General features: G+C 40.6%; 1 protein-coding gene across 1 annotated transcript in view; it reads right to left on the bottom strand.

Moving 5' to 3' along the window:
• Positions 1 to 11990, bottom strand: part of trpc5a (transient receptor potential cation channel, subfamily C, member 5a) — a 97154-nt gene extending 85164 nt beyond the window's left edge. The window contains exons 1-4 of the mRNA XM_042402224.1: positions 11885 to 11990; positions 11041 to 11082; positions 7691 to 7793; positions 5426 to 5676 (exon numbers count right to left, since the gene is read on the bottom strand). Of these exons, the coding sequence (XP_042258158.1) occupies positions 5426 to 5676; positions 7691 to 7793; positions 11041 to 11073 (387 nt within the window). The 5' untranslated portion in view covers positions 11074 to 11082; positions 11885 to 11990. The remainder of the gene's footprint in view (positions 1 to 5425; positions 5677 to 7690; positions 7794 to 11040; positions 11083 to 11884) is intronic.
• Positions 11991 to 12217: the final 227 nt, after the last annotated feature.

Here is a 12217-nt window from a genome sequence, read left to right as displayed (position 1 = left end):
TATCTGTTTTTTTTTTTTTTGGTTTGTTTTTTTGAGGCAGCAAAATTATTTGCATTTGTATTTGAATAAAAGAAAAAAATCCTGTTTTTGTTTTTATTAAACTTCTAATTTTAGGATATAAAGTAACAGACAGAAAGACGATGTAACCTCACTAACCTGCACGCTGTTATTTGACTTTTTTTTCCTCTCCCCCAAAAACAAATATTTGTATGTAATAAATATTCATAGAAACCCACTATTTGTGCTTTTCTAAACATCAGATTCAACTCCACCACTAATGTACAGTAGCTGTAAAAACATCAACTGGGTTAAGTTACTTTTTCCTGGTGAAAAAGTCATAGATCTGAAGATAATGAACCAAGAATTTAAGCTATAAAGAGCTTCTTTTTTCTAACAACTTCAAAGTGGATTTACTGATGCTTATCCTTAACAAGTAGCAGAGGAACGGCAGATCTTTGTAAAGCGTTCCAAGTTATGATTTTGAGATTAAGGGAGTGCAAATTTTTTTAGTATAAATTGCATCCCGAGGGCGCAAAGGGTTAAGCGTATGCCAGCCCTATGAGCTGCGATGGATCCTGGAGGGTTGTTCTTTGGTCTTCGTTTTTACACGTTTTTAGTGAATAAACTCCAAATAAGATGCAAGACAGTCAAAACCTCACCAACAGCTGACGGTCTCATGCAGTCCAATTAAAAAACAACATAAACCACAGCCTCAAAATCTTCATTTTCACACAAACGTGAGCGAGATCACAGAAAACGGAAGCAAATTAAGAAGTGAAAATGTGCTTGATTGTCACCAAACATATGGCGTCCAAATCTTGTGATATTGGCACACACACACACACACACACACACACACACACACACACACATACATACATATCATACTCCCGGACATCAGAAGAAGAAGCAGACTTGAGGACGACGAGGAGGGAACGAGGAAGGAGGGAGGAGCAGAGCGAACACGTGTGTGGACTCTCTTTCATCTCTCAGAGGGAGAAGGAAGTGTGAGTGCTTCTCATCTCATCTTCTCCTCTCGCCTTTCACTCCTTTCCACCTCGCCGTCTCCTTCATCCTCTCTTCACCGTTTCCGTCTTTCTCCACGTCTAAACCTCCTGCCATCTTCCCTTTTTCCATCTGCTTCCTCTCCTCTGTCCGTTCTCTCTCTCTCTCTCTCTCTCTCTCTCTGTCTCTTTCTCTCCTGCCAAAACCTGTTTTAACTCATCTGATCTCTCTTCCTCCCTTATCTTTTTCCTGGCGTGATAAGGAGTGTGAGAACAGCTGCCATCACACACTGATTAAAGAGACACACACACACACAACTTTAGTTTGGGTATGACTGTGTGTTTTTTTTTTTTGATAGATTTTCAGATCAAAATGATTTTTTTTCTTTACTTCCCGTGTATCAAAACGTTCCTGTGTTTCCTGCTGCTGCTGATGAGGATCGCTCACAACACACTCCCACTAGGACTGACCCATATTACAACTAAATACAACTAATTTTGTTAATGTTTTCTTGCACTATACTTTATATTAGAGGTCTTCTGAAACAGACAAATCCTGCCATGACTGATGCATAAAAAAAACGTAAACATCATCTCAACCCAGTCCATAAAGCCAAGAGGACGCTTGAAGATCTCGGGCTGCAACTAACAATTGTTTTCATTATTGACTGTTGACTGAAATGTCAAAAAATGGTGAAAAATGTCGATCACTGTGACCCAAAACCAGAGGCGACGTCCTCAAATGTCTTTGTTTTCTAAAGATATTAAGTTTTTTGTCCTAGAGGACTAAAAAAACTGGAAAATATTCACATTTAAGAAGATGAAATCAGAGAATTTTAGTATTTTTTCTTATGAAATTACAATATCTTACACTGTATTGTAGCTGCACTGTCATTTTTATTCTCCGATGTTATTTGTTATATTGTATTTTAGGTTATTTTTGTATTTTCTGTTTTCTAAATGTGTCTTTTTATGATGTCTTGTGTTTTTTTTCTTTTTTACATTTTGTCTTAATGCCTGTTATATGAAGTTTATAGACTTATAAACAAAGTTCGGGAACCAAAGACCACGCTTTGCATGCATCCCATTTCTGCACCACATCCGCTCCTCTCCCCTTTGTCTCAGCTTGCACGTCCCTCCCACCTCGACCCCTTCTCTAACTTTTCTCTGCTTGAACACAGGAACAGGGGGCTTCGTACGGACGCCAGACCATCGAAACAGCACCCCCACCCTGAGTCTCGACCCCCCCCCCCCTTGTTCCCACTTACCTCCCCGTCGCCGACGCCCTTCCTCCTTACATCTCCTATCCACTCCCTTCTTCCCCTCTTTCCCGCCTGCTCTTCTTTCTCCCCATCCCTCAACCCTCTCCCATCATCCCTCTAACTATCCTTCCTCCTAACCCTGCTCTTCCGCCACCTACCCAATAAAACATTAAATCCATATTTTAGAAGGAGTTAGTGAAGTTTTATGGAGTTGCCTTATTGTTGAGAAATGCTACACAAATAAACTTGCCTTTGACATCAATGTATCAAACCACAAATCCTGCGATTAATAGACAATGCATCGACCTTAAACAAACAGTCAAATAGTTTCTGTATCGTCTCACAATATCCTTTTTCCACTGGATCTTTTGCAGTGTTCGAGAGAGAGAAATGTGAAATAAATCAGTAAACTTTTAGTGAAACTAGACAAAGTTTGTGCAGCAAATCATGTTTTTCTGATCCAGTTTTCAACTTAGTTTTTCTGCATTATTGATTATTCTTTTCAGTTTTTTTTTTCGGTAAAAAATAAACACACATTTGCATCTGCGAGCTCAAACACACACACACATATATACACACCATATACACATACACATACGCAGATCAAAACAAGCAAACACGCACACACACACACACACACACATGCGCACTTAATCTTTTCTTTTTTCTTTTATCACACACTTCTCACATCAAAGGAAAGTGAGACGGGAGCCTGAAAAACCTTTCCTTCATCTGCATAGCTCTCTCTCTCTCTCTCTCTCTCTCTCTCTCTGCAACTATTTATCCTTCTCGCTCCCTCATTTCTTATTCTCTGTCTGGCTCTCCTCTCTCCATGTCTCTCTCTCTCTCTCTGTCTCTTTCGCCACGCTTTCCCTCCCTCATTCATGCACCTCTCCTTCCTTCAGACCTTTTCAGATTTCATCCTCCTTTCCGTGTTTTTATCATTTCCTTCTTTCCTTTAACTGGTGTTGTTGTCTCATTCCTTTCATTTCTACTGAGCTGCTGGTGTAGAAAAAACTGCATTTTGGTCGTAGTTAATGATGGAAGTAGGAAAGGAGAGGAGAGAGAGAGGAGAGAGAGATTGAGTCAGATGGAGAGGGAAGGCAGAAAGGTCAACTGTTTTGCACAGAAAGAGAAGATAAAAGGCATCGACTGTACCTGTCAGCTGAGGAAGAGCAGTTTGGAAAACAGGCACACACACACACACACACACACACACACACACACACACACACACACATCCAGTTCTTAAAATAGGCATCACATGCAAACACACACATGTAGAGCTGCTTTAACAGATTATATAAAACTCTATTCTGTTCTCTATTAGTTGCTGTTTTGTAATAGATGATATGAGATTTGAAAGGTCTGTAATTAATGATTGCCTCGTTTTATTCACATGATTGACTGCTGGACTGTGTTTGTACTTCCTGTCACACGTTGTAAACATTTGCAATTATGCAAACGCACTAAAGAACTTTACCCATTTCCTGTCGTCATCACCTACGTGGTTGCGTCTCCTTATACTTGATACTGATTGGTTTGATGTCAGCGTGTTGTCCAGTGGAGGTTTCACACCTGTCATTTTGGTTTGGATCAAGTCCAGACCAAACAACTATGTTATGACTGAAATAGTGTTGGATAGATGTGATCATATAAACGGCTTCACAAAACAACTTTTTATCATTTATTTCTGTTGTCATTGTGCAAATTAACTGTTTACCGATCTCTCCTCTCTGACTGGTTTCAACACTCTCCAGGTAATTTGTTTTCTTTCTGTTATTTTTCTCCAGTCTCCGTCCTTTTCCCCTCTCATGTTCCCGATCATGTAGCTCAAACTTGCATCTTTCCGTCTCCTCTAAACTGTGCGTCACATTCAGTCATCTTTAAGACGTACAGACTGGAAGTTATTCAGTCAAATTGCTGCAATTTTCTTCTATATGATGTTAAAAAAAAAAAAAGGTTTTCTAACCTCGTTCTGACTGTTTTTGTTTCGTTTCCTGTGTTTGAGCGAACAACGTGCATTAACATGCTTTTAAAAAATAATATTAATAAAATAAATAATGACAAATATCAAAAAGATCACACTTTAAACACTGTAATAAAACATAAAATACTAGTTGGAATGTTTATCAGACCACATACAATAACAGAGGAGCTTATAAATGTTTTATATGTTACTTATTTCTATTTATCTTTATTAAGAATAAAGATCAACACAAGTTTTCTAAACCTACAGGAGGCTGTGTTCCTGCTAACTGAGAATATATATAAATAATAGGAAATAACAATAAAAGAATAAATAAAAGATGTAAATGTGGACAAAAGTGACACAAACAGGAAGAAGCTCGACGACAGAAACAAGCAGCGAGAACAGATTTTGTTTCCGATCCTCGTCCAACTGAGAGGTGACCAAAACCTTCCCACAATCCTCCGGTTCGGCCAAGGGTTGCGTTGCCATGGTGACGTGGAGAGCCTCGCAGCCTCAGACGGTCCAGGAACGAACGAACGCACGAGAAGAAGTCTCTGTTTGTTTCTCCTCTTCTGTTTTCTTCTTCACTTTCTGTTTTTTTTAAATATCTTCCTCTCTCTCTCTCTCTCTCTCTCTCTCTCTCTCTCTCTCTCCTCTTATATTTTCCAATGTCGCTCACCCTCTCTCTCTTTCTTTATCTCTTTTCCCGTATGATTTCTCACTCTTTCGCTTCCTCCTCGATCCCCCTAAACACCTACACATTAACTAAACTGTGGGACATGTTCTTTTATTTTCTCTCCCTCTCTCTCTCACACACACACACACACACACACACACACACACACACACACACACACACACACAAAAACGCGGCAGGCAGACAAATATACAATCTGCCTCTAAATCCTATTTCACAGTGTGTCTATGAAACGAGCTGTTTAATTTTCCTCCTCTCAGCAGAACGTGGCGTGGAGCGTTACACTGAATGGATGTGCTACTCATTACCACGCACACACTCATTAAAACAAAAAACTGGAAAAACACACACACACACACACACACACACACACACACGGGGGCCGCACGTTCACGGATGAGTAAATGCAAACACGTGCGTGCATGAATGCGTCTGGATGCAACAGATTAACCCTTTTTGTTTAAACACACACACATACACACAAACGCACCTGTTTCTCGCCGCTGGGCCTCCGGTGCGACAGCAGCAGCTCCACGGCGCCCACCACCTCCTTCCTGATGGCGTAGAGCAAGGCGTCGCCCGTGTGGATGCCGTGGTCGAGAAGGAGCTCCATGATCTCCAGGTTCTCGTTCTCGATGGCGATGAGGAGCGCGCTGCGGCCCAGAGGGTCTAGACAGTTCACGTCCATGTTGTAGTAGACCTCCGCCTCGCGAAGGGCGTGTTTGACGCCCGCATAGTCACCTGGAGACGTAGAGGAACATACAGATATACATTTGGCCTCATGCAACAACATTTAAGGAGTCTCATCCTTTTTTTCTGTGAGGTTTACTCGTACGAGCGGTTCAAGTCGGGTTCGACAAGCTCTCAACAAATCGCCCGAATGTGAAGGGTCATATCAGTAAGATATTTTCTTTTGTAATTTAGTTGAGTTTAACAGGTTAATTTGCAGAATTTCATTAATCTAATGGGTTTAATTTAAACTGCATAATGTCTGCAGGCGATGTAGATAATCCTAAATGTCTTTGCAGGATAAAGTGTTTGTGAGTTTGTATTTCATTCATTATTGTTTTCTGGATGCGCTGTCTGGTTCCCGCTACCAGGTTACGCTGTTGAGTCGGAAAAAGCGAGTTGTGAAGGAGAAGAAGAAAACTGTTGTCCGTTGTAGCCAAGAGAAGAAGACAATCGTTTTTAGCAGCAGAGAAAGTGTGCTGCTGGACCATAAGAGCAAGCATAGACTGCTTTGTTTTCATTGTTTAAAGCAAAAATAAAGACATTGCTAGTTGCACGACAGTCCTGCATCTGCCCGAGTCCTTGGCTGCGACACGAACTTGTCGTACATCGCTCGTTTGAGCCTGATGAACAACAGCTGTTCATGAGGAGGAGCACGTTCCTGACATTTAATCATCAGCATAATCAACGGCCCTAAAACTGCCTTATAAAGCTACATGTTTACATGTTCTGCTCCGTTTGAGGGCGAGTTTCATTCACAAAAAAACAAGAATTTCACACTGCAGAGCTTCAAGTCCTGCTTTCACAAATCAGCAGACAAAAACATAATTAATTCAGAAAATCAGAGTCGCATTGTGACAGAACTAAAGAGAGAAAGGTCAAGTGAGGCTTAGTGAAAGTTGAGTCAGGAAGTCTATGTTTTGTCTGCTCAGGTCGACCCTCACGCATGCTGTCATTCCTCTGGATGGTCACATCGAACCAACAGCACAGAGACACACCTTCATTGTCAGCCAATCATATTGCAGCTGTCTATTTAAATATGTTTTCTTTCTCTCTGCCTTATTGCACGTCCCACCACCTCCGCAGACTCATCAGTGCATCATTTCATCAAAGCTCCTTATCAGTCTCAGCCGAAGTCATCAGCCACCAACACCACCAGCCTCTGGACTCCGTCGGGGGGGATTTATCTCGCTGCTGCTCAGGACCGACGTCCCGAAGAGACTTCTCTCATCTGTATAGTAAACAATTCTTTTTGCTTCATTCACTCGTCCCTCTTGATTGAAACACATTTGACTGATTCTCTATCGTTGAGGTGTCACAGAGTTACGACGCAGTACAAACTAATCTCTCTACAAGTCTTTTTACGACGACCCCGATCTCAGACAACACAGAAGCTCGTAGAGTCTCCTGTTTATTTTGATCGTCAATCTGAAAGTGAGCTGATTTAAACTGCTGCTGGATGTTTTATAAAGCTTTTAAAAAAAGTGACATCTTGACTTCTGTTAAGTTTGTGGTGCATAAAACTGAATTATAAGCTCAGTGATGTCGTTTCTTTATGTCCGCAGATTTGCAGCTTTGACTGTTTATCAAAGATTGTATATTTTTCTAACAAGGTTTTTTAAACTGATGATTCAACCAGGAGAGTTTTATGTCCATCCAAGCACTGAAATACTTCAACTGTCAGTCATTAAACATTATCTATACAGCAAATAAACAAGACTTTAATCTAAATCTGGTCCTCGTCAACCACTATGCACCAATTAAATGACTGATTCTGATTGTTTTTTGCACTGTGAGTGAGAAATTCGACTTTTTCAATAACACTAGAAATACAGCCAGATGTCAGCTGCTGCTGCTGCTGAGATGACACCCGTGAACCGTTGGTGACAGCGGAGTCCGACCGACCAGCTGCTCGGCCGCCAGAAAGCGTCCACTCAGCACTGTTTATGTATGAAGGTGTGCGGGGAGCATTTATACGGCTACCGGTGATAAAAAATGACCAGATGGATGGATGGATGGATGTTACCTTTCTCCACTGCGGTGAGGTAGGCTCTCTCCTCCGCAGACAGCTCCACTTCAGCCCGGACGATCTGCAGCGGGATGCGGTCGCGGTACGGCGAATACGTCGCCTAAACCACACAAAGAAAAAAGTTAAATACAAAAGGATCAAAAGTAGTTTTGCCAACAGAGCATGAAAACATCAAATCAGCGCTATTCTTTCCCTGAAAGCACAATTTGTTTTCATTTTATCTAATTAAGCATCTTCAGTGATTTATGAAACGCTGCAGACTTGTTTTAAAAGACTGTTTTTTTCCGACAGCTGCTAATGGATCCTAGAAACCTTTTCAGCTAAAAGTCTGACAAAAAATGTTTGTTATTATGTGTTTTTTTTTCCTTCTTGTTCCTTAAGTTGGATGTTGTTGTCTTCCTCGTTTTCACATTCATCTGCTGAAGGTTAAATCTGAGATTAAGATGTTTACATACGAGAAGGATCGGTGACATCACAACTAGTTTGAGGCCAATCAGGGAGTGTGATGTGGAAACTTGAAGCCTCCAGTGCACAAACACTGAGTTGACACAGACTTTTCATTGAGGAAGGACACATCAGCAGTTAAACAAATATTTGCATTTTCATAGATTCAAGGTTTTTCAATGAGGGGGGAAGAAACAGATGTAATTTTAAGGATTTTAATCATTGGATGTTTTTTTGTGGAAAAACCATATTATTATTCAAAGCCGAGTCCTGAAACATGTCTGGAGGGGATCTTTAGGGACTTTTAGACGATGTGAGGCTCCTAAAATAAAGACTGTCTTTGTTAAATTAACACACTTTTAGGATATTTTATATTAAGCTTCAGGGAAAATGAGCTGAGACGCTGCATCATATCACATCACATCAAAGTTAATGATTGATTGAAACTACATTGATAATAAGAGGAGATGCGCAGGGATCTGTGTGATTCTGCTCAGCAAAAAAGGAAAACCTCCTGAGTTTTTACGTGCAAAAAGTCAAAAATAAATGGCTTAAATAAACGGTAAATCAGTCCCAGTTATGTGGGAACGTGTGAGGAAAAACTCACCATTTAGACATGTTTTGTCTACTTCGAATGAAAGTTTAAACTTCATTTTGACCGTCTGGATTTGAATGTGTAGCTTTGTGCTCTTCGTGTTATTGACTGTCACACACACACAGAGAGAATTGTTATACAGACACAGACTGACATTGTCGTCTGCGGAGCCACATGGGTAAACACGGATAAAGCTGTAAATATTTAAATCTCATTGTTTGGTTTTGGGCTTTAAACCAGCTTATAAAGGAAATAAATCAGATGTATTTTATTTGCAAGAGTTCTCTCGTCATGTCAGCTGTCTGTTTCATAGCTGGTGTCGTTTTTTTTGTTTTTTTTTTATGCACTGGTGGATGTTTTATAAGTAAACTCTTCATATTAGAGCTGAACAGGAAACACAAAACATGCGATGTGAGGCAAACACTGAAAAAACATGAATTTGAAACTACAGTGAGTGACATGAGTGACTGAATGTGAGAGTCACGGATGATTTAATCACTCGAGTGTGAAGCAGCTAGATGATGGATAGACTGTCAAACAAAGTCCTCTATGTGTGTGTGTGTGTGTGTGTGTGTGTGTTCCTGCACTTCTATCAGCAATCACCAGACTTCAGATGTTTGGTATGAGGACATTTTGTCCAATTCACACTTCAAAGGGCTGTTGGAGGGTTCAGATTTTTTTTGTACTGCCTGCAGCAGAGTCACTACACATCTTAGACAGGCGTGCAATTTATTGTTATTTTTCAAAATAAGAAATACCAGGAATAACACCAATTTGCATGCGAGATGTAGTATACAGTTTTAACAAAAAAATATATTTTGTGCCATTTAAACTTGAGTGTTTTGCCTGTATGTGATTAAGAGTAGGCTTAAAACTTTCCTTTTTGATAAAGCTTATAGTTAGGGCCGACCAGGCTCACCTTGTATCAGCCCTTAGTTATGCTGCTATAGGCCTAGACCGCCGGGGGACTTCCCATGATGCACTGAGCTCCTCTCTCCTCTTCCTCCTCTACATCTGAATGCATTCATGTAACGTCAATGCATGTCACTAACTTTGCTTCTTCCCTGGGTTGCAGGCTGTGCCTTCGCGGTCCTTCACAGTCCTGTTGGCGTCCTTCCCTGGCTGTTGCTACTACTATTGCTGCTGTTATTTCCCTCTTTCTTTCTCTCGCTCAACCCAACCGGTCAAAGCAGACGGCCGCCCACCAAGAGTTGGGTTCTGCTTGAGGTTTCTACCCGTTAAAGGGGAGTTTTTCCTTACCGCTGTCGCCAAGTGCTGCTCATGGGGGGAATTGTTGGGTCTCTGTAAATTAAAGAGTACGGTCTAGACCTGTTCTATGTGAAAAGTGCCCTGAGATGACTTTTGTTGTGATTTGGCGCTATATAAATAAAAAATTGATTGATTGATTGATTGATTGATGTCCACTGATCTTCAAAACAGGGAAATATTTGTCCATGGACGGTTCCATGGATATGAAAGCTTTAATAATGTTAAAAGATTTGATAGAACAAACCAAAAAACGAACATATTGATGGATTTTGTCACTCTTATTTTTATTGTTTGGCCTTAATTGAGGTTAATCTTGTTGTATGTTTAGGAACTATAGTTCCCATAAGGATTTGGAGGATAAAGGCAGGAAGTGATGTTGCCTTGGAGTCAGGTTGAGTTACTGTAGCTGTGGAGTGAACTCCAAAACCCGATGGTGGTGCCAATTTGTGCCGGATGAGTCCGAGAGGATGAAACAAAGCAGAGACTGTTTGAGATTGTGTAAAATCATGATTGAATGAAATTAAATAACATCATCCTGTGATATCTCGTCCTCAACAAAGACCGCTACCGCCACTCTTCTCATATTATCATCCATTGTTTATAAGCTGATGAAGATCAGCATCATATCAGCTGCCTCATGAGCCGCCTGCACTCCATTTAAGAGAGTTTCCTCTGCCCTCGCCTCTACATAACAAGCCGTTCGCCAAAAATGGAGTGTAGCTGTAGACTACAACTTGAGCCCCGGCTTTTTGGTCTATATTTGATCATTTTCTGGCAAATTTGCACCATGAGAAGTCCTGTTTGCACTGTGATCATGGACATACAGGCAGCTTTCACTGGATTACTTTGACACTGAAGAGAACTAAACATGTGATGATTAAAAGGTAAAATCTGCAGGTGTGTGATGTTTATCCTTGATCAGTGGATATCAGAGATAATTACTCTAATTTTAAGATGTATCATGTCCATGTGAGTTATGACTGAGGAGGAGTCCCAGCAAACGTCCTCACAAGTGTGTTTAAGTGTGTGCTTGACTCACCTTCTTGTAGTACAGCTGTGTCATGGGATTCATCTGGACAGTCTGGGAGAAAAAAAAAAAAACAGAGAGTTGAACGTTAGTCAGGAAGACCAGCAAGAAAAATATCAACAGAGCTGCAGAAAATAGAAAAAATAATGAGAAAGCGAGAGGCTTGTATTCAATCAAACTCCTCACGACAAAACAGAGAAACCCAGAAAGTAAACTTCCAAATTACAGTAGTACTTTCTCACTTACACAGTTTAGACAGCTGTGCATAAGTGATAAACTGTGTCCTTGTTAAAGTCCTCAATGGGGACAATTTTCACATTTTTCTTACTTTCAGAAAAAAAATAGTTCCATCTGAAAACTGTCAACATCCAGAACAACCTGCAGATTGTTTCTGTAAAACCACACTGCTGTTGAGTTGTTTTCCACTGTTATTTAAAAAAAATATGCAGCAGAGATCTCAAAACTACTACACAGCGAATAAAACACAAACTGTCTGCATGGATAGATACCACTAGGAGTAAAAATGAAACATGTTTGTTTGTCAGTTGGGTGAATCAACTTCTAAGGTGTCAAACTGAGACAAATTTTGGAAAAATTCAACTTCTCATCGTTCATTTAGACATAAAAACTGCAAATCGTTGTATTTTTGTTTCAGTATGATCACATTCTCCACCAACGTTACACATTAGTGTGTGTTTCCAGGTGTTAGGGGAGTGTTTTCGTGTCTGCAGAGGGAGCTGTGTGAAATCTAATAACTTGCCTCAAGCGATGTCAGTCGGGGCTGAAGACTACAAGTTTGAAAATGAAAAAAAAATATCTGAGAGTTTGGAGTTAGAAAGAAGTGATGATACCAGACCTTTGTAGCCTGCTCCTCGTCTCTGCTGGAGGCTAGCAGCTCCAGGCTACGTTAGCCGCTACTAGCATAACAACTGATTCTCTGAACTGTCAGCGGTGGAGTTGCGTTGTGGGTGATGTAAGTGGCAGGTTTTTGACAAGGAAGAAGAATAAGTGGAATAAAAAAAAGACATTATCTCTTGTTTTGCTGCATCAATTTTCAACCTTTCTTTAGAAAAAACTGTCCATCATGACTCCAACAATTTCAGAGGAGTGCGATGCTAAATCATATGTCAGGGCACTCTGTTGGCCACGGGGCCCTACGCCACCACAAAGCTCACTTATCGGCTCAGCC

This window comes from Thunnus maccoyii, chromosome 22, assembly GCF_910596095.1.
Source record: "Thunnus maccoyii chromosome 22, fThuMac1.1, whole genome shotgun sequence".
Lineage (NCBI taxonomy): Eukaryota > Metazoa > Chordata > Actinopteri > Scombriformes > Scombridae > Thunnus > Thunnus maccoyii.
This window is presented reverse-complemented; position numbering and strand designations above follow the sequence as displayed.